This window comes from Anolis sagrei, chromosome 2 (genome assembly GCF_037176765.1).
Source record: "Anolis sagrei isolate rAnoSag1 chromosome 2, rAnoSag1.mat, whole genome shotgun sequence".
In the NCBI taxonomy this organism is placed as follows: domain Eukaryota; kingdom Metazoa; phylum Chordata; class Lepidosauria; order Squamata; family Dactyloidae; genus Anolis; species Anolis sagrei.
In genome coordinates, this window is record NC_090022.1 from 182,942,293 (window position 1) to 182,965,071 (window position 22,779).

The following is a 22,779-nucleotide window of genomic DNA, read 5'->3' on the forward strand; positions in this document are numbered from 1 at the left end:
TTTGAGTTATGTTAATCCCACAAACGAACATTACATTTTTATTTATATAGATATACAACTAGTCTGAAGGTTTTGCATAATATTTTTAAATGATTTTGTGAATAAAACCACATTTGTGTATATTCAGTAATGCAAAGGTATCATTTACATTAGCCACTGACATGGACACTTTTGGATTTTGGAGCATTTTGGATTTTGGAATTCAAGATACTCAAGATGCATGGAAACTCTTCTTAGACTGATTATAAAGTCCTCATATTGTACTTTGAAATTTATCTTAGATTATGGAGCTCATCGTGGTGAGCAAGTGGAAGGGGGAAAATGGGGTGAAATGGGACAAGAAGAGCCATTGCTCTCAGACACAGGAAAGGCAACACTTAGAGGCATGGCACTCTGGAGACGGCAAGTTTGCGGCATAGGAAGAATGCACTTTTTGAACCTCAAGCGTGAGGGCAAAGTCTGGGCAACGCTGTGAGTACCAAATCTTCTCTTTTAAAATATATTTTAATGAAAACGGGGACACGTGTGGCTGAGCCACACGACAGACTGGTCAGAAGTTTGTGTCCAAGCTGCTACAATAGGGCAAAAAGTTATTAAAGAGAAGGAAGACACAAAACTACTATTTTAACTAGAGAAACCTTGGGATTTATGCACTGAATTTCAAAAGTCTGGGGGAAAATAACAAATACAGAAATATAAAATGTATGTGTGTAGCATGAGTAAGAATAATTATAGTATGGTACAATACATTATTGTAACATGGAATGTCTTCACCAGATGTACTTAGATCTATGGATTTTACTAAAACTCCTGCCCCCTTCCCCCTCTGCCCAAGACACATTACAGATCTGGTCAAATCCAATCTTCCACTGATGTAACCAACTAGAACCCACTCTAATGCCTTACTTCACGAGATTATCCTTGGAAACAGGAATGAGCAGAAGGGAAATACTGTACAACACTTTTAAGTTGGAGATAAATGGAATGGCATTAATTAAGAAAGATATAGATGGAAAAAACATGGTTGTCAAAAGGATGCATGCTAACAACTTTTTCGAATGTCTTGCCAAAGGCTTTCATGGCCAGAATCACTAGGTTGCTGTGAGTTTTTTGGGCTGTATGGCCATGTGGACAATTTCAACAGAAAGGAGGAAACCGTGACAATGAACAAAATCTGTCTACCAGTATTTAAAAAACTCTAAAACCAGCACAGTAAATAATGAACACCACTCAGAAACAGGAACTCCAGACAACAGTCAATCAAGGGCCAGTTAACACCTCAAACAGAGGATACCTCCAGGCAATAAAGGCCAGACTAACTCTAACTCTGACTTTGTAAACTTCATGGTATTGAAGAGATATTGACAAGCTGGAATGTGTCCAGAGGAGAGCGATTAAAATGATAAAAGGTCTGGAGAACAAGCCCTATGAGGAGCGGCTAGAGGAGCTGGGCATGTTTAGCCTGAAGAAGAGAAGGCTGAGAGGGGATATGATGGCCATGTATAAATATGTGAGAGGAAGTCACAGGGAGGAGGGAGCAAGCTGCTTCCTTGGAGACTAGGACGCGGAACAATGGCTTCAAACTACAAGAGAGGAGATTCCATCTGAACATGAGGAAGAACTTCCTGACTGTGAGAGCCGTTCAGCAGTGGAACTCTCTGCCTCGGAGTTTGGTGGAGGCTCCTTCTTTGGAAGCTTTTAAACAGAGGCTGGATGGCCATCTGTCAGGGGTGATTTGAATGCAATATTCCTGCTTCTTGGCAGGGGGTTGGACTGGATGGCCCATGAGGTCTCTTCCAACTCTTTGATTCTATGATTCTATGATTCTATGGCTACGCAAATGCTAATTCAAGCTTACTAATTACATGCTTTAACAGGCAAGGGTTCTTCCTCCCACCCTGGACATTCCACAGGTGCTTCACTGCCAATAGAACTTCTGAAGCCACAGATGCAGGCGAAACATCAGAAGAGAATGCTGCTGGAACATGGCCATACAGCCCAAAAAACTCACAGCAACCCAACTTTGTAGAATGTCTCAGATTATAATCAGATACACATTTACCCACCGAACTCATTAAATGAAATACAAGCAATCCCCAAGTCTGTAGGTTTGTTCTTAAGTTGAATTTGTTTGCAAGTCGGAACAGGTATATTTTTAACTGTAACTCCAGCCATAGGATAACATAGGTGTTTGTTTTGCTGTCTGTGTCCATGTTCAGAAGAAAACCATTAAAACTAAGCCTTAAAATGTAAAGTTTTTGCAAATCTGAAAAAGAATTAAAAATTAGAACTGAAGGGAGAACAAATATTTTCAAATCCAGAAAGCTTTTCTGCAATATACACCCTTTTAAAAGGATATTAGAAGTGATTGGCAAAAAAGTAAAACTGAGATAATATCTTCTGCATGCTACCAGGGATGTTTTAATTCAGCTAGGATCTCCGCAATGAAAACATTGCTTTATTGGCAGATCTCTTCCCTTCATTCAGGGTCAAATAATAGCACAGATTGTTCTGTTGCAAAGCTAAGATGGGCTGTAGCAGTTTGCTTTTATTGATAGTACTGGGAAGGCCAAAATCTGTTTCTCTCTGCTCCCACGTGTTGAGTTAATTCAGTGCAAAAGACTTTTGCACTTTGCACTTGAACTGCTCTGAGTCCCCTTTGGGGTTGAGAAGAGCAGTATACAAATACCACAAATAATATAATAATAATAATAATAATAATAATAATAATAATAATAATAAATAACTTGTTTTGTAGAAGTAGAAACAATTCAGAGATGAAAGGGAAGGTTGAAAGGAGGAGAGGAAAAACTGGGACACTAAAAGAATAAAAAGAGCATTCAGTTCCGCTCACTATCTGAAAAGATCAGACAAAACAGGTTTGATTCCTCCATCCCTATATCTTTTGGATGGTTGAAGGTTTCTGCACTTAATTTCTGTCTCTATTTTGTTACAGATTACTTCTTATTGGAATTATACTAGCACCTTTTATCATTCAGTACACTACTGTTGGTATTTGGTCTACCCAACATAAATCAGAGATTCATTCTGGACTTTATTTTGAGCCAGGAAAGCAATTTTTTACAGGAACCTCTGGACTTCTGATCCTTAATGATACAGGTAAAGGCACAGAAGGTGGAAATTGTATTCTTTCCAAAGAGGTAGAGTATGCTGGGGTGATAAGGATGCTGCATTATGCCTGGTAGTTCTAACCCATCTATCCTGACACTGCTCCTTCATCCACACATTGGGACATTACATATTTTACTTTCTAACCAGCCCTGTGTATGGAACAGACAGCATTGCAGGAAATTCTGCTTTGTAGGTCCTTTCTTTGAGTCTTCTAGGACCTTACAAGTACATATCATTGTTGCAATTATTCCAGCACTGTTTATTAGGGCAGTAGGATATCTAATACACAGGACTTCATGGCCATCATGGCAAACATAGGGGTGTTCCCAACAAGTATCTGGTCATACCCACAGAGCTGGGCACACACTAGACTTGGTTTTCTGCCAGGGATCGGAGGAAGGTGGTAGTGTGGAGGAGCTGACCATTGCTCTGTTGCCATGGACCAACCATCACCTAATCAGGTTTAGGCTCTTGGGGAATTTCCCGCCACCTTGGTAGATGATCCTGTTGATGCTCTAGTCACTCTCTGGAATAGGGATATAGACATGGGCAATAGACATGATTGCTCCAGAACATGCCCTCCCACATAGCAGAGCTAAATCAGCTCCTTGGTTTAATGAGTTGCTGGCAGTGATGAAGCATGTGTAGACAGAATTAGAGTGTGTGTGGTGTTTAACTTGCAGAAAGTCAGTCCGAACACAGCTATGTGCCTATATGCTATGGCAGTGAAGGCTGCAAGAAAATCTCTCATTGCGGCCAACATTGCATCTTCTAACAACCGTCCAGCCAAGGTGTTTTGAATGGTCAGAGGGCTGTTGAATACCATCTCGCAAGATGGGATCTCTGACCATTTGACAGCTCGCTGTGATGAATTTGCTCATTCCTTCACGGACAAAGTAACTCTGATCTGTTCCGACTTGGACTCCATGTTAACAGCAGTCTCTGAAGATGTAACATGAACACCTGCTTGTCCAGTTTTGATGTATTCATTTCAATTGGTGCAGCTTGAAGATGTGGACAAGATCCTTGAAGAAGTGAGGGCAACCACATGCATCTGGGCCCCCTGCCCATCCTGGCTGTTAAAGCTCTATTAGTCCTTTCTACCTGATGGTACCTGTGACAGTCTGGGCGAAAAATTGAAACTGAATCCAGACAAGACAGAGGTACTCCTGGTCAGTCGAAAGGCTGAACAGGGTATAGAGTTACAACCTGTGCTGGATGTGGTTACACTCCCCTTGAAGACACAGGTTCACAGCTTGGGAGTTCTCCTGGATTCATCATTGAGCCTGAAGCCACAGGTCTCAGTGGTGGCGAGGGGAGCTTTTGCACAATTAAAACTTGTTCACCACTTGCACCCGTACCTTGGGAAGTCAGACTTGACCACTGTGGTCCATGCTCTTGTTACATTCTGAATAGACTACTGCAATGCGTTCTACATAGGGTTGCCTTTGAAGACTGTTCGGAAGCTTCAAATGGTCCAATGGGTGACGACCAGACTGTTCAGTCTGGCTGCCGCCCATTGGACCACTTGAAGCTTCCAAACAGTCACCAGAGCAGTGTATAGGAAGCATACAACCCCCCTGTTGCATCGACTCCAATGACTGCCAGTCTGCTACCAAGCACAATTCAAAGTGCTGGTTTTAGCCTATAAATGCCTAAATGGTTCCAGACCAGTTTACCTGTCCAAACATATCTCCCTCTTATGATCCACCTTGGTGGGTAAGATCGTCAGGGGAAGCCGTACTCTCTGTCCTACCACTCCTCGTAAGTGTGACTGGCGGGGACGAGAGACAGGGCCTTCTCAGTGGTGGCTCTTCATCTGTGGAACTCCCTCCCCAATGGAATCAGATTAGCACCCTCTCTTTTGACCTTCAGGAAAGAAACTTAAGATATGGCTTTGGGATTAAGCCTTTGACCAGTAATTGGAGCAGTACAATAAGTGACGACAAATGAATGTGATTGACAAATGGGATGGCCCTGGATTATGATTTGGATTGCATGATTTTAATTGATGTTTTTAATAATTGATGTTTTAACTGCTTGGATTTTAATTGTATTTGTTTATTTTATAGACATATATGAGTATGTCATTGAATCGCTGTCTGTTGTAAGGCCACCCTGAGTCCTCTTCAGGGTGAGAAGGGTGGGGTACAAACGTCGCAAATAAATATAATATAATATAATATAATATAATATAATATAATATAATATAATATGTGACATATCCAGCTTTCATTTCATCTGCAAGTTCACAATTCTCTTCATATATAATTATCATAAACCTGCTGAGGCTGTTTCCTCACTATTTGAATCCTCCATTCACTTTCAGGATGTGTATCTTCAATGTAGGAGGATTATCAGTTTATTTTCTGATGGGTGGATCTCTTCTAAGGAAGGGCACACTTCCTCTTATTTGGAGTGATACCCTCCTTCCCCGAGACTCTCCTTCTTCATGACTTCAGAAGAGCATTTGCTGTAGTACTATCACATCATGAAATGTCTTGTGCACATAACATTATTTAAATGTTGAATTATGTTTTGTTTTGTGATAGTCCATAGTCATTCTCCCAAACCATTTTGCTTTGGCACAGGTGCAAACATTGACACTTTTATCCATGCAGTGAAGAAACAGAATATCTCGCTGGATGTAGTCTCTGGCAGTAACATCAGTGACCAGTTAGTACACAATGGAGCCATAAAAGTAGCCACGGAAGACAAGGTAACTTTTAAGTATTGTACTTCTATTGGAAGAAAATATGTAGTAGATGACTCCCTCCCCCCAAAAAAGTCCCATTATATATTACAATGTGGCAAAATGTGATCCTTGTATAAAATTGCTAAATCAAACTTTGCTTTTTAAAATGTATTTCCTAAATTGGGGGGGGGGGGGGGTCATATTGTCAAGATCTGATGGTTGAATCCATGGATGCAAAATTTGTAGGGCTGACTGTGATGGGGTCTCTTGAACAATAGGGTAGCGAAACTTGGAAAAAACTTCAGCCCTGGCCTTGTCTTACTCAACTGCTAAGTATGCCTACCCTGTTTGGCACAAGTCTGTCCACATGAAGCAGGAGAGCGCTGAACAAAACATGCAGAATAATCACAGGATGTTTTAAACCTGTTGATAAACTCTACAAGCTAGTGGTATTGCTCCCCACCCCCGATGTGCGATGGGAAGTTGCTGCCAACTGTGAGAGAAATAAGGTGGAACACTATGAAAGCCATCCATTGTGTGGCTATCACCTCCTCCCAGTAGACTCAAACCAAGAAAAAGCTTCATGAGAACCACTTAATGTTCTCCCAGCAACAGCAAGAGTATTCCTCTGGGCAGCTAAACCAGGAAATCCCAAATGGATGGCCCCTCACGAGGGTCTGCCTTCAAGGGCAAACCAAGAATGGGCAATGTGTAAGTCCTTGCACAGACTCAGAAGTGGAGTGGGCAGATCAAAAGACAATCTGGCAAAATGACACTACCTAGAAAAGTCCTCCACTTTGTGCGACTATGGAGCAGAACAAACAACTCCACATATGTATGCTTGTCCACAATGCCCTGCCTCATGCACAGAGGAAGAATTACTTAAAGCTACAGACAATGCGGTAGCTGTTGCCTGTTTTTGGTCAAAAATTATTTAACTGCTTGTGTTCCCTCTATTTTTATCAGTTTTATATTTATTTATGCAATGTTTTTGATACAAAATAAATAAATAACCCCAGTCCTGTTATATATGTTGTACGTGTAAGTTTCAAATGTCACATCTTATTTATCTTTGTTTATTTAAGCTTTCCCTGATATTACTTCTTAATCTTTTATAGGAATGTAATTTATTATTGTTTCTTGGCATTTGGGATATTCACTCTAACCTTATAGAGATGGTTGTGCCGTCACACCCAGACACTGTAAAATTAAAACTAAGATGTGCTTCTCTCTTTATCTGGGTGAACCGCTGGGGGTCTTTCTTTGAAGCAATAACTCAATACTTTCAGCAACTGATGCCAGTCAAGATATGAATATCAACAAAATATTTATTTCCAGTATTTCCAATATTTGGCAGACTTGGCACAGCTTGATAAAGTTACAACACAAACAGTCAATTTGGGAAACCATAGAGATGTTCTTTCTTTCTTTTTCCTTCAATTACTGAGGTAACTTTTCTCCAAATGGTAGAAAAAATCCTGGGATCTTTCACCCTAACCCTGAGCTGCTTTGGAGGTTAGCTTTGGAGATGAAGTAATGCTCAATAGTACTCAATAACTATTTCTCTCTATTTCTCAATAACTCAATAGCTTTCCTCAATAACTATAGTATCTCAATAAGCTTCTCTTTATCTCAATTGCCTTTCTTAATAACTCAATTTCTCAATTGCTCAATTACTTAATTAGCTTCTCTATCTTAATTACTCAACTGTACTCAATTGTACTCACAATGGTTTTTTCAGAACTACCTGTATGACCAACAGCACATCTGAAGCTTTTTTCTCTACTGAAGGAGGCAGGGGAGATTCCAAAATGGAGATCTCAATCTCAGGAAAAAGGGCGGTCTCTAGACCCAAAGAGATACTTTTCTAAACCAATAACTGCAGAGGGCCTGCAGGCTGGCTTTCCAGACTCTGATACTGTTTAACTTCCAGGGTGCTGCTGGGTCTGTAGCAACCCTGGAGAAATGCAAAGGAATGCTATCCCATGCAGCTAAAAGGCAATGTAAACCATTCTCCTGGAAGACTGAACAATGGTCCAGAGCCAAATTTGCAATTTTACTTTCAAAAAGACAGAAGATAAGAGTTTGTAATGGAAGATCCCCGAATCTAGGGCTGCAAAATTACCAGCATGGATGGCAATCCTGAATTTCACTCTTGGGAGGTCTATCTCATTAAGTGCAACACTTCCTTAGTTGAATATGGTTCCTTTTTCAGAAATCCTATAATAAATAATTTCCTTTGAAATACTTCATACCAAAGGTAGTTCGATGAGGACCATCTCAAAAGCATTCCTCAGTAACAAAAGTACACAAAACTGAAGGACGCTGTATAATTAAATAAAATAAATGTTTAGATAATCACTGCAGCTTTGTTATTGCTTTAGTTATTGACTCTTGCTTTTCTAACACTGCCTGCACTGACGCATTACATTTCTGATTTTAATGTCTTGCTTTGCTTCAGAAATACAGGTTCACAATTATGTGTCACTTGGAAGTAATCAATTGCTATCCTGTCCTTGTCAACATAATAAGCAATGCTTTTCTGAAAATGTCAAATTCAACTGCCCGTATTCGATTGTGGAATCATGCACTTTTAAGAGTAAGTTTTGTACTTTTTCTAAGATGGGGGTGGGGCCATGAGTAGAACTATTGTTAAACAATGTATATCAGTGTTTCTCAACCTTCCTAATGCCGTGACCCCTTAATACAGTTCCTCATGTGGTAATGACCCCCCAAGCATAACATTCGTTGCTACTTCATAACTGTAATTTTCCTACTGTTATGAATCGTAATGTAAATATCTGATATGCAGGATGTATTTTCATTCACTGGACCAAATTTGGCACAAATACCCACTACATCCAAATTTGAATACTGGTGGGTTCTGGGGGGGGGGGGGGGTGGTGGTGGTGGTGCATTTTGTCATTGTGATTCCTGGGATTTAAAGTTGTGATTCCTGGGAGTTGTGATTCCTGGGAGTTGTGATTCCTGGGATTTAAAGTTCACCTGCAAGCAAAGAGGATTCTAAACTCCACCAAGGAGGGAGTTGAACCGAACTTGGCACACAGAACTCCCATGACAAACAGAAAATTCTGGAAGGATTTGGCGGGTGGGCATTGACCTTGAATTTTGGAGTTGTAGTTCACCTACATCCAGAGAGCACTGTGTACTCAAATAATGATGGATCTGGACCAAACGTGACACGGATACTCAATATGCCAAAATATGAAGTTTGGGGAAAATAGAACTTGGCATTTTGGAGTTGTAGTGGCTGGAATTTATAGTTCACCTACAATCAAAGAAAATCCTGAACCCCACCAATGACCGAATTGGAACAAACTTCCCACATAGAACCCCCATGACCAGCAGAAAATACTGTGTTTTCTGATGGTCTTTGGCGACCCCTCTGACACCCTCTCACCACCCCCCAGGATCCCGATCCCCCGGTTGAGAACCACTGATGTATATGAACATTGAAGAAGGATTGGCGTACAAAGAAAATCAGCATTCCAAACAACACTCATAATTTGAAAGAGAGTAATGACTGTATTTTAAAACCATCTTCTTCCTGAATGAACAGTGATATTAGCCTAGTTGTTAGAAAGAATTATATTTAGAAAAACACCCCTTTTGTTTTACCCCACTTAGTGATTTTTAGGAGTGAAGCCAATATATCAACTTAACATTATCTTCACATCTCTGTATTGATAAAATTATTCGTGTTTAGTTAATAAAAACACTGGACCAACAAAACCCGCATCAAATTTTGCTTGGAGGTGGGTGGGGGGCAGTGATGAATCAAATAGGCCTAAATATACTGAAGGCACCAGAATCTGTTCAATATTGGAAACCAAGCAGGGTCAGCCATTATTTTTGGATGAGCTTGGATAGGAGGCTACCAAAAACTGCCAGCTGCTTTAGGTGAGATTTTCGGCTGTAGGCAGAAATTGCAGTGTTGGAATGTATCGACAGTTGGTTGAATGGTATCCTGGCACACTCTACACATTATTGTACCAGTTAATAACCCAATCTCTTGAGAGCCTTTTTGACCATCTAACAATATCATATTTTTGGTTCTCAGCCAGCATCACATTACATTTCTAATACGCCCCCCACCACTCATATGTTTACATTGTTCAACTTGGCTTTTCGGTCATCCTGTATTTGTCTCCCAAATACTATAATTAATATTGAACTTGTCACCTAATCATAACACCCACAAGTTTTTTTTAAAAAAAAAATTCTATGGCTATTCACCCAAACAGTCTGTCTGTGAAGGCACTTCTCTCAATCCATTTGTGGAAGTAGACATAGGATACATTTACAGGACCATTTAATACAGTGTAGCTCTCGCATTAGCCTAGTGTGTCTACATGATGCACACAAGCTAATGTGCTTTAATTTAGGGTTAACCAATTAATCTGGTTTGATCTCAGATTTTTTAAAAAACAAGAGCTACCATAAAACGGAAATAGTTGGTATTTCGCGCATCATAAAAATAAATAATCTTAATTTGTTTTAAAAACAAAGGTTACATGATTATGATAAAATATCAAAGAGCTTATGATAGAAATGGATATATAGAGATATAGATACAGATAAATTAAGAAATAAAAATGTAGAGTAAGAAGAGGGGATTGGGGACCCTCAAAGACGAGGGAGGGCGGAAGTGACATGGGGGGGGGGGGTCAAAATTAAGGAGTGAAAAAGAAGTTAAAAAGTGGTGAATAGACAGGAAAAATATAGATAGATAGAATTAAAATCAGATAAGAGTATCAAAAGTAGAATATTTGACTTCCCGGTAACTTCTGTGAGGTTCCTCCTTTTCCTTTCCTTTTATTTCAATTTTTTCCTCTCCCTCTTTTCGTTTTGCCCATCTCTGTCACTTCTTTAAATAAATATTTTCATTTTTTTTCTTTCATTAAGTATGTTGTCACTTGTTTCCAATCTGTCTCTTCCTTTGAGATACCCTTCTTTTTGGATAATAAATAGGTGAGTTTATCCATGTTTCTTATATCTTGAATTTTATGCTCAGTTTTTTCTCTGGCTTCCTAGCACACATATTAATTATAATTATCTCAATGTCTATAAACTATCTTACCAAGAAATTTTAAGGTATGTTTTTCTGATTTCTTCCCCAGGAGGGTTTTAATGAAGAACTTTGGGGGTTTTTTTCTGAAGGGTACTTTCTTGCAGCTGCTTTGTTATTCCCAGCTTTTCCTCCAAACTTTGCAATGGCAAGCATCCGTGACTACAAGGTAAAATTATTATATGAGTATGGAATACATTTCATTTCAATGAATTTTGCACTGATTTCAATGAAGATGGGATCTTAAGTTGATGTGTATCTGGTACATATATATATGCTTTATTGGAGTACCCAAAACATCCATGGTAACTATGAAGTCTTGGCCTAGTTTTCCTTCCTCTGAAGGTGGGCTGTTTCATTTGTGCTGAGTTTTGGGGGTGGAGCTTAAAATCCCCCTAGAGGTCTGGCTCTGATGCTTTAGCCTTGCAGGCTCAGAGCTTGGTGGAAAGATTTTTTCCCCTCCAATCTTTCTTTGGCAGAGCTTTAGAGTAGTTAGGCCAGAAAGTGTCTGCACTGGCTTGGCAATCTAAAACAGGCATCCTAAAGCACGTACATACCTTTGAGACTATATCCTGTACTTGCCTTAAAGATTAGAGTTGTACATACCTTATAGTTTCTATAGCTCTGTACATACCTTAAAGATTATAGCTGTACTTACTTCGTAGATTACCATAATTATAGCCAACAGGTCGCAAGTTCAAATCTGGGGAGAAGCGGATGAGCTCCCTCTATCAGCTCCAGCTCCTCATGCAGGGACATGAGAGAAGCCTCCCACAAGGATGATAAAAACATCAATTCATCCGGGCGTCCCCTGGGCAACATCCTTGCAGACGACCAATTCTCTCACACCAGAAGTGACTTGTAGTTTCTCAAGTCGCTCTTGACACGACAAAAAAAAAAAAACACCTCCTAGTTACCATATCTATATATATAATAATGAGTACCTTAAAAACAAAAGAACCAATTAACGAAATCACACTAAATTTGGCAACAAAACATCTCACTATACAAGGAGTGACCATCACTCAAAAATTATGATTTTGTCATTTGGGAGTTGTAGTTGCTGGGATTTATAGTTCACCTATAATCAAAGAGCATTCTGAACGTTGAAATTGAGCCAAACTTGGCACACAGGCCTCCCATGACCAACAGAAAATTCTAGCAGCGTTTGGTGGGCATTGACCTTGAGTTTGGGAGTTGTAGTTCACCTACATCCAGAGAGCACTGTGGACTCAAACAATGTTGGATCTGGACCAAACTTGGCACGAATATTCCATATACCGAAATACGAACACAGATGGAGTTTGGGGAAAATAGACCTTGACATTTGGGAGTTGTAGTTACTTGGATTTATAGTTCAGCTACAATAAAAGACCATTCTGAACCACACCAACGAGAGAATTGGGCCAAACTTCCCACACAGAACCTCAATGACCAACAGAAAATACTTAAGGCCATCCAGTCCAACTCCCTTCACCAGGGCAAGAAAATGTAATCAAAGCTCTCCTGATAGAGAGCCATCCAGCCATAGATATAGATAGATAGATAGATAGATAGATAGATAGATAGATATGATTCACACACAGAGAGATATAGTATCATAGATTTGAAAGGGACCCCTAAAGAAGGACAATGGTATGTTGCATGTTCCAGAGTAGGCAAACCAGACGAATCTGTCAAAGAAACATCAAGAAATACTGTTTACACACAAGCATAAAGACATTACATATATTGGAAACCAGCACTTTCTAATTACTTTATTTTCCATATCACCAGACTGGGCCACAGCAACGCGTGGCAGGAGACCACTAGTCCTGTATATACCTAATAGATTATAGTTTGTTTTTACCATTTAGAGATCATAACATGTACTTACCACCATAACTATTATTTGCTCTGTACTTCACCATTCTAATTCTGTATCATTTCAATAATCAAACTGCGTCTTTGTAATGCTTTGTTTTGATTCACTTTTCAAGAGCTCTGACTGAAATTCTCTTTGCCTTTGTTCCAGTAAACTTATTTGGTTAATTTTAATCTTGTCTCTAGAGTCTTATTTTAAATAAATAAAGTACATAAAGGGTATACTGATAGCCGCTGGGGAATAGGCACACACATATAGTTTTCCTTCAATCCCTGGCATGCCATCACAGTAACATTGCTATACCCAAATGCATTTTCTCATATGAGCTTATTTAGAACCTTAAGACTTCAGCAGAGGCCTTTCTCTTGGTCATATTTCTCTCACAGGCATATTTAGTTGTAACGCTAAAGAAGGGCTTTTGGTTGGAAGCACCGACCTCAACTTTATAATTCAGTGTCTTGTGATAAATATACCTATGGGTATAATGAAACCCTTCCAGTGGAAGGTCCTATTCCTGTAGAATCATAGAATCCTAGAGTTGGAAGAGACCTCATGGGCCATCCAGTCCAACCCGCTGCCAAGAAGCAGGAAAATTGCATTCAAAGCACCCCTGACAGATGGCCATCCAGCCTCTGTTTAAAAGCTTCCAAAGAAGGAGCCTCCACCACACTCCGGGGCAGAAAGTTCCACTGCTGAACAGCTCTCATAGTCAGGAAGTTCTTCCTAATGTTCAGATGGAATCTCCTTTCCTGTAGCTTGAAACCATTGTAACAGGATGCTATTCCAAACCCAGGTCCAGTTATTCATGGCCATCCTCAATAATGTAACCATTGCAAAAATCTGAAATAGTATGTGGTAGTGACAGTGGTGAAGATGATGGTGATCTCACGTTGTGGAAGTCTGTGGCCATCCCCCCCCCCCCCCGCATTTCTGATTTATGCCTTAATACAACTTATTGAATGTTAAAATGGAACATGCATTACAATGGAATGGGTATTGAAAAGTATAACTATTTGTGGTCACTTTCTTTGCCAGATAAAAACTTGCTCTCAGCTGCAGATTTCAGGAGTTTTCCCTTCTGCATATTGGTGTGGACAAGCTCTGGTGGATATTCCCTTGCTTTGCATTGTATTTCTCTTAGTGTTTTGGCCTTCGATGTTACAAGTGTTCGCTACATATCTTCGTATGACCATGATTACCTGTTTGGTAAGTCTGGCTTAGTATGATTTTCAAAAAAGCAGACAGCACATTTCATGCCTGTTACAAACCTGAACTAATACCACTCACAGGTCTACAGAAGTTAGAGTCAGGACTCTAATGTAAAAGAGGTAATCAGCAGTGATAGTGGGCTAAATAACAGAGAAGCTAGCAAAGGACCAGTCTGTGTACTAAACAAATATGCCAACTTTGGACTTTATCACACCAACTAGCTGTACTGCTACAGTTGCATTGTTGTAGATAAAGGATACATACTGGGTTGAAAATTCTTTTCACGTATTTTTGTTTAGAGTGTAACATTATGTTATAGAAGAGGAATTTAGGGGTCTTTGCCAGGAGGCAGAGACCAATCTGACTCTTTGAAGAGTTCGTTACCCTGGCGAGACAGAGAGAAGCACCCAATCCCTGATTATTCCCAGTAAAAGGTCTCACCAAGTGGAAGGAAGTGCCACCAAGGTTTATTAGCAATTCAGCTGAAAAGGATGCAGAGCAGCAATCATTTGCCAAGCAGAGCATGTGGTTATAGAAGTAAAGGCCATTTTATAGAAAATACAGAGTTGTGAGTTTCAAAATTTCCACTCCCCCCTCCCGCCCTGCTCGAAGGGGATTGGCTGACGCGCAAACAGCTGGGAGGAGGCTTGGCCGCCGCCCCCCCCCCCATGCATCAGGGCCAATCACAGGGCTTTCGTGGGGCACGAGAGCCTATCAGGAGGCTCCTGCTGCCTCGATGCTCCAGCGAATCAGAAGGGAGGGAGGCGGGATGAAGGGAGACAGTGCATTCTGGAGCAGATTATGGAGTTTTAATGTCCTTAGGCTTATCAAGTCTGGGGATCGGCCTTCCAGAGAAGCCACTTTATTGTCCTAAGATGGGCCCAGAATAAGCATTAATGGCTTAATCCGAGTCTTCCTCTTACAATCAGATAGGGCACAAAGGGGAAACTTTTGTGAATGTCTCTGGTGGAAAGATTTGAAAGAAAAACGGCTTGGAGGAAAAGAGGACTTTCCTAAGGTCATATTCCCCCAATTGTTTATGATTAAAAAGGTCTGCCAAACAGAAATCCTAATGGTGGTCCAACTCCGAAAACAAAAGGATTTTCTCTACTATTGTCCATGCAAAGAATGTCCAAAGATAAGGGTCTTTTCATGATCGCTGATTGCTTTTCCAGAGGCAGGGCAGCTTCCTTTATAGATTTCCCCCAAGGAGAGGGGAAGGGGGCAAAAGGGGCAGGGCAAGGTCAAATACATGAAGAGAAATATAGAAATACAGGAGGAAATATGAAAATATAGAAATCATAATACAGAGAGTAAACCCATCTACCTTCCCCCAGTGTCCATAGTTCATATTATTCATCGGAAGGTCCATAAAGAGAAATATATCTATGAAGGGGAAAGAGAGTCCCTTGTTTGTGAGATGGGAGACCATCAGGAGCCCAGGTGTGCCTCAGATGGAAAAATTCAAATACTTTTGTGGCATGTTTTTCAGTAATAAATTGGTTGCCTTCTGCTGTAAACATATGAAAATAGAGCACAAAGCCTTGATCAAATGATACACACCAAATTGACCAAGGCTTAACCCTTATTATCCAGTCTGGTGTCCTTGCCCTTAGCAAACTATAAGTTACCATCTCTTGTGGGGGGGGGGGGGTCATGTTCGACTTCAATTATGTGAAGAAAAAATGTGCCTTTGATTCTCCAGTTTCTGTGGGTGTTTTTTTAAAACTGCCTTACGTTCGAGTCAAAACAAGAAGGAAAGAGGTAGGAGAGGGAGGATCTGAGCATCAAACACCTGTGTTAATTGTTGGGCGAGTGGGTTTATTAACAAAATACCCTCCCCATAAATTTACAGCAGGGTAACTTATTAGTAGCAGCATGACCCAGCACCAGTAGCCAAAAGTGATAAAAAGAAGAAAAAAACCCATACAGACCAATGTTATCTCTTCCTTAGGAGACTTTTCTTTGTAGTAAAATAATATGGTTGCACTATTACAAGAAAGAGGTTTCCATAACACAAATAAACAAATACACAGTAGCTTTACACACAGCAGCCTTCACACTGGAGCTTTCTCACATGAGGCTTCTCTCATACCAGGCCTTCCTCATACGGTGGCCTGTCTTACACTGAGGCCTTCTAACACTAACAGGCTAGGTACCACTCCAGCGGGAAGGTAACGATGCTCCATGCAGTCATGCCGGCCACATGATCTTGGAGGTGTCTACGGACAACGCCGGCTCTTCGGCTTAGAAATAGAGATGAGCACCACACTCCAGAGTCGGACATGACTGGACTTCATGTCAGGGGAAAACCTTTACCTTTACCTGTTTACAAGAAAGAGGTTTCCATGACACAAATAAACAAATACACAGTAGCTTTACACACAGCAGCCTTCACACTGGAGCTTTCTCACATGAGGCCTCTGTCATACCAGGCCGTCTTCATACGGTGTCCTGTCTTACACTTCTAACACTAACAGGCTAGGTACCACTCCAGTGGGAAGGTAACGCTGCTCCATGCAGTCATGTCGGCCACATGATCTTGGAGGTGTCTACGGACAACGCCGGCTCTTCGGCTTAGAAATAGAGATGAGCACCACACTCCAGAGTCGGACAAGACTGGACTTCATGTCAGGGGAAAACCTTTACCTTTACCTGTTTACAAGAAAGAGGTTTCCATAACACAAACAAACAAATACACAGTAGCTTTATTGTTGAATGTGTTTATCTTGATGCAATTGTCTGTATGGTTTCTGTCTGCTAATTGAATGTTTGACTTACATGTTGGAAACCGCCCTGTGTCCCTTTGGGGAGATAGGGTGGTATACAAATGGAGATTATTATTGTTATTATTATTATTATTATTATTATTATTATTATTATTTGTTCACTTCCATTTATTTGACTAGCACTAATAAAAGTTCTAATGTATATGTGGTACATATGGTCTCTAGACATTACATCCTCTTAATGAGGCTCTCTTCCTTACAGGTATCATTTCTGCTTGGGTACAGCACATCAGTTATCACATTCCAATATGTGCTTGCCTTTATATTTCGCAAAAAATGGTATCCTAGCAGCTTTTGGTCATTTATCCTCATTTTGGTAAGTGTTTTGCTAGATGTTGATTTGGGGTAAATGAAGGGAAGAGAGGGGAAAGAAGTGGAGAAATGTGCAGTGGTATGACACAAGGAGCAAGAGAGGTAGACATGAGAAAGGGGAAGGATGTGCGGTATCCCAAGGTGAGGAAATAGGAGATGTAGCAGCAGACTGAAAAGAACAAAGCATGAGGTGAGTACAAAAAGGAGTAAAATGTGGGTTGGACCAGTTAGGAGCGGTGATGGAGGCAACGTCAAAGCAGCAGAGTTCCCCCAGGAGGTGAAGAAACACCTTATGATAATCTTGGGAAATAAGGAGCTGGGAAAAGTCAAGAGGAAGTGTTGATTTTGGTAGAAATTGATCTAAACATTGATAAAAATGCAATGGGGTTATTTTTGTGATGGGGGTAGGATGACTTAGCTAAATATTTATTTGCCTGAGCAGTATAGTAGAGGCATCAGAACTGTTTACTTAGGCCCCATCCACACTGCCTTATATCCCAGGATCGGATCCCAGATTAGTTGGTTATCCCAGATTATCTGGCAGTGGAGACTCATATAATCCAGTTCAAAGCAGATAATCTGGGGCAGGCCCATAGCCAGGATTTTGATTTGGGGGGGGGGGGGGCTGAGAGAGGATCTACTCTAGCAATGAGAGAGGATCTATCCTAACAAAAATTTTGTATCGTTACCCCAATACCCCATGCATATGGCATATGGGATATATTGAGCATGGTGATCAGATCATGATATGAATAAACATAACAGTTTAAATAATGTACCAGTAAGGCCTTCTTGCGAAGCACCCTGTGAATTTCGGGGGGGGGGGGGGGCTGAAGCCCCTCAAGCCCCCCCCCCCCTCCAGCTACATGCCTGATCTGGGATCAGATCCTGAGATAAAGGGCAGTGTGGAAGGGGTCTCACACTTTCTACTATATATATATATATATATATATATATATATATATATATATATCTTCTCCAAGCTGATACCGCAATTCCAAATCCTTATGCTCTTGTCACCTTTCTCCCTTACATCTCACAATCCCTATGTGGACCAGTGGCTGTTCTGTGGGTTTACTATGGTTAGCATGACCAAATTCTCTGTCAAAACCTAAAAGGAACAGCCAGACATCATTGCAAAATGAATAAGAAACTTTCACTTGTTTATTTATTTAATATACCATTCGATCACACATTAATCCCTGAAGTGTCTTTCCCTTTTCCTCACATTGTGGAGCATAGGAAAAATGAGATGACTACACTGGCCCTTGTGAACTGAGAAAGGTCCAATACTCAAGCTTGGTTCTACCTAATTCAGGTGCTAGATCACAGACTTTGCAGAAAATATTTTTGTATCATGTGATTAGTATGTTTATAACTGTTCCATCTTTCATTTTAGGTGACACTGGTTATTATTTTGATCCAATTTGCCCTTTTTCGTCTGACCTTTACGGCTTATGTGCTGATGTTTTTTATTCCTACGTATGGATGTGTCGTCTTTTTGCAATCTTTCTTAACAGTAAGCCAACAGATCAATTTATTTTTCATCCTATATGCACTGAACCGATTTTTCTAATGGAGTAACTTGGTCCATGATAACTATTATGACATCCATTTTAGCTCTGTTGTTAGTTATTGCTAGCATGCGGCTGGGGGTTGGGAGCGGTTTGATGCATTGGGTCATGTCATGACTTTTGCTCAACTTCACTATACAAGTGTTACCTCCCAAAGAGGTACAGACTTAGGTCAAGATACAGATAGGAAAAAGGTTGTCTAGTCCAGTGGTTCCCAACAGGTGGTCTGCAAAAAACAGAGAAGTGGTCCACGGGGGTCTCAAAAATATGCAATATGGCAAGCATACCCTTCACACACACACACACACACACACACACACACTTTTCCTGCTGGCCCTCTCTTCCTCCATCATCCTAAACAGTGTCCTAGCTCCTGTTAGCACTCCAACTCAGAGTCCTCCCCCCCCCCCGCCCCACCAAAAGGAGTTAAGAGCACCCACATGCTTTCTTCCTTTCCCTTGCTTCCACACATAGGAGCCCCGAGTGGCGCAGTGGGTTAAAACATTTGTTCTGGCAGGACTGCTGACCAAAAGGTTGTAGTTCGAATCCAGGGAGCAAGGTGAGTTCCTATCTGTCAGCTCCAGCTTCTCATGTGGACAGGAGAGAAGTTTCCCTGGAGAGTTTCCCTGGACAGGAGAGAAGTATCTGGGTGTCCCCTGGGCAATGTCCTTGCAGATGGCCACTTCTCTCCCACCAGAAGCGACTTGCAGTTTCTCAAGTCACTCCTGACATAAACACACACACACACACACACACACACACAAGGAATCAGTGATGAAGGAACATTCAACTGACAACTCCTATGACAAATGACTTGTATCATGACCTGAATCATGACCTGATTCTGAATCCCTATAGTACATTACTATATATATTTTAAGTTAAGCTGAATTGATCCTGTTTAATTGCTCTGTTTCCTATGCTATTATATGTTTCTATCCACCTTATTGAACCACCTTATCCTTTAACCAGCTCGCATAGTGGTCCTCCTTCCCCCACCCCTCCAAAATTAGTCTGTTGTTGCTTTTGATACTTGTTTATTATTGTCATGCTGTTTTATGCTGTTTTAATTTGTTATTGTTTTGTTTTAATTGTATTTTGCCTTGGGTTTGGCCCCATGTAAGCCACCCGAGTTCCTTCGGGGAGATGGAGGCGGGGTAGAAAAATAAAGAAGTTGTTGTTGTTGTTGTTGTTCTTCTCCTCCTCCTCCTCCTCCTCCTCCTCCTCCTCCTCCTCCTCCTTCCTCCTCCTCCTCCTCTTCTTCTTCTTTTTCTATCTCACTTTTACTGACCTGCAAGCTTTAGCTGCTTCCTCCTCCTTGCAATCCAGTTTGTGAGTGAGGTTTCCTTCCTTACCTCAAGAGCAGGTAAAGTATGAAGAATACAACTCCCAATAATGGATCCTTCTTTCCTTCTTTGCTCTTGTGGAGGCTGCTGCTGCCAGAGCCACGTTTGCATCTCCTTCTTGCAACCCAGCTGTTCCTGCAAATGAGGCTCTGGCAGGAGCAACTTCAAGCCTAGGCAAGGAAGGAAGGATCCAATGCCTCCCTTACCACCCGCTTCCTTTGCTCAACATTTGATCCTTCCTTCCCTACCTGCTCTTGAGGAGACTGCGGCCAGTGCCCCATTTGCAGTCCCCTCCTTGCAACCCATCCCCTGCCACCTGGGCCTTCAAGGGAGGAAGAGTCCAATGCTGGGCGAAGGGAAGAAGCAGGAATGATGGCATTGGATCCTTCATTTTACCAGCTTTTGAGACAAGGAAGGAAGCCCCATTTTGTTTCATGTCAGTGGTATCGAGCAATTTAGAATGACAGTGAATAGTGAGATCCAAGCCACTGTGAGTTTAGCCTAGTGAGAAAAGAAGCCAATATTCCAGAATAAATCTCACCAAGTTGAAGCAGAAGCCACTGAGGTATTTCTTTAATTTCAGTTGAAAGTGATGCCAGCCTGCGGTAATCCACTCCCAAAATAGGCTGAGATGCATAACACAGTAAAACATGCACTTTTACACATTTTCCCAAAAGGGAAATTTACACAATTTCCCATGCCCGATTCCCTGAGCTGGCTTTGCTGTGAGTGGTCAGGGGACTCACTGACACCAGTGAGCTGGGAGGAGTGGCTGGGGGCTGGTGCATCTCAGCCAATGAGAGCCCAAGCCCTGCTTCAGCCGCTCAGGCAATGGTGAGAGAGGAGGTGCGGCAGCAGTAGAAACAAAGAAAATAGTTGTTTAAATGGTTGGATTATGACTGGCCCTTCTCAGGCCCATTGGTGATGTGATCTGGGCAATTGCTGAGAGCCCTCAGGCCCGACCTAGCTATTGACATGGGGGTTGGAAACAACATTTTTGACTCAAACAATGATGGATCTGAACCAAATTTGACACAAATACTCAATATGCCCAAATGTAAACACTAGTGGAGTTTGGGGAAAATAGACCTTGACATTTGCGGGTCATTCTGGACCCCACCAACGATAGAATTGGGCCAAACTTCCCGCACAGAACCCACATGACCAACAGAAAATACTGTGTTTTCTGATGGTCTTTTATAACCCTTCTGATAACCCCTTGTGACCCCCCCAGGGGTCCCGATCCCCAGGTTGAGAAATGCTGTTTTAAATTATGGTGACAGCAACAGTAACAATAACATTAATTTATATTGGCCTTTCCACCAAATGGTGCATTATCAAACATATACATTCAAAAACAAAGACAATACAGTGTAACACTACAAATATACATACAATTCCCACCCATCTCAACATCCTCATACTTAACTCAGCAGGTTAATACTGTGCACCAAGGAGGAAGACCTTCAATCCATTCCAGGAACAGGTGACATTCTCCTTCATTCAAATATCTAAGGCAGTGGTTCTCAACCTATGGGTCCCCAGATGTTTTGGCCTTCAACTCCCAGAAATCCTAACAGCTGGTAAACTGGCTGGGATTTCTAGGAGTTGTAAGCCCAAACACCTGGGGACCCACAGGTTGAGAACCATTGATCTAAGGGAAGACCACAGATACAGAGCCAAATCTTGAAAGGCTCATATTCATGACATTGCCGTGTCCATCAGTGAAACAGACATTCCTAGGTGGTGTTTATCATCTTAATTAAATTAATGCAATAAATACATACTATACATGTTTGCTGAGCTGTTGTGGCCCAGGTAAGTAAAGCACAGAGCCATGCAGAAGGATTTATTATTATTATTATTATTAAACTTTATTTGTACCCCGCTAGCATCTCCCGAAGGACTCGATGCAGCTTACAAAGGCCGAGGCCTCAACACAATACAGCATAAAACAATACAACTCAAAGCAAATCAAAAACATAAAGCAATATCAACAAAACATTACACCATAGACATTACACCATAGGATTTGAATAGGCAGTAGAATAGGATTTGAATAGGCAGCAGAATAGGCAGCCCATGAAGGAATCTATGAATATTTAGATATTACATACTTCAAACTGATGTGTTTTTAATGGTATTTGTTTTATTTTAATTTGTTGTTTCCTGCCTTGATCCATAGGCAGACACAGGTAAGAAACAATAATGACTATATTACAATACTATCATGTATTACTGTGCTGTTGCTATCGAGATTTTGTTTAATTAAGGTGGAGATGTAGACACAAGTGACCATGCTTGCCCTGAAATCATGCCCATTCAAAAGCCCTGATGTTTTCTTCTCTAGGAGATTGATCAAGTGTTAACCATAACAGCAGCTTTGAAATACATCAGAAAATAATTGGAAGGTAACTTGGCATATGACAGAGCAGACAAAGAGCGGAATTGGGAACCTAAGTCTCCCCTCTTCCCCATGCAGACACAATTGGAAAAGTGCAAATTGACAAAACTGGGTTCAATGTTCTACACATAAGATTAGCTAGATCATGGAAGCCCTCTGGACCTTCTGGAGAACATTGAAAACTCTTCCCATCCATTTGCAAAAGAGTATTGTTTACTGTATTGTTGAAGGCTTTCATGGTAGATAGTTTGTATGTTGTGTTTCTCATCAGCTTCCCTATGCTGTCAGCTGGAATGTGTCCAGAGGAGAGCGACTAAAATGATAAAAGGTCTGGAGAACAAGCCCTATGAGGAGCGGCTTAAGGA

General features: G+C 41.1%; 1 protein-coding gene across 2 annotated transcripts in view; it reads left to right on the plus strand.

Annotated features, from left to right (window-relative positions):
* The window catches only part of LOC132767749 (ABC-type organic anion transporter ABCA8-like), a 93,695-nt gene that overhangs the window by 43,129 nt on the left and 27,787 nt on the right, over positions 1 to 22,779 (plus strand). For both annotated transcript variants that reach the window (XM_067464231.1, XM_067464232.1), the window contains exons 19-26: positions 282 to 471; positions 2,957 to 3,120; positions 5,724 to 5,851; positions 8,289 to 8,426; positions 10,969 to 11,085; positions 13,816 to 13,986; positions 16,981 to 17,094; positions 18,490 to 18,609. In XM_067464231.1, coding sequence (XP_067320332.1) covers positions 282 to 471; positions 2,957 to 3,120; positions 5,724 to 5,851; positions 8,289 to 8,426; positions 10,969 to 11,085; positions 13,816 to 13,986; positions 16,981 to 17,094; positions 18,490 to 18,609 — 1,142 coding nt within the window. The remainder of the gene's footprint in view (positions 1 to 281; positions 472 to 2,956; positions 3,121 to 5,723; positions 5,852 to 8,288; positions 8,427 to 10,968; positions 11,086 to 13,815; positions 13,987 to 16,980; positions 17,095 to 18,489; positions 18,610 to 22,779) is intronic.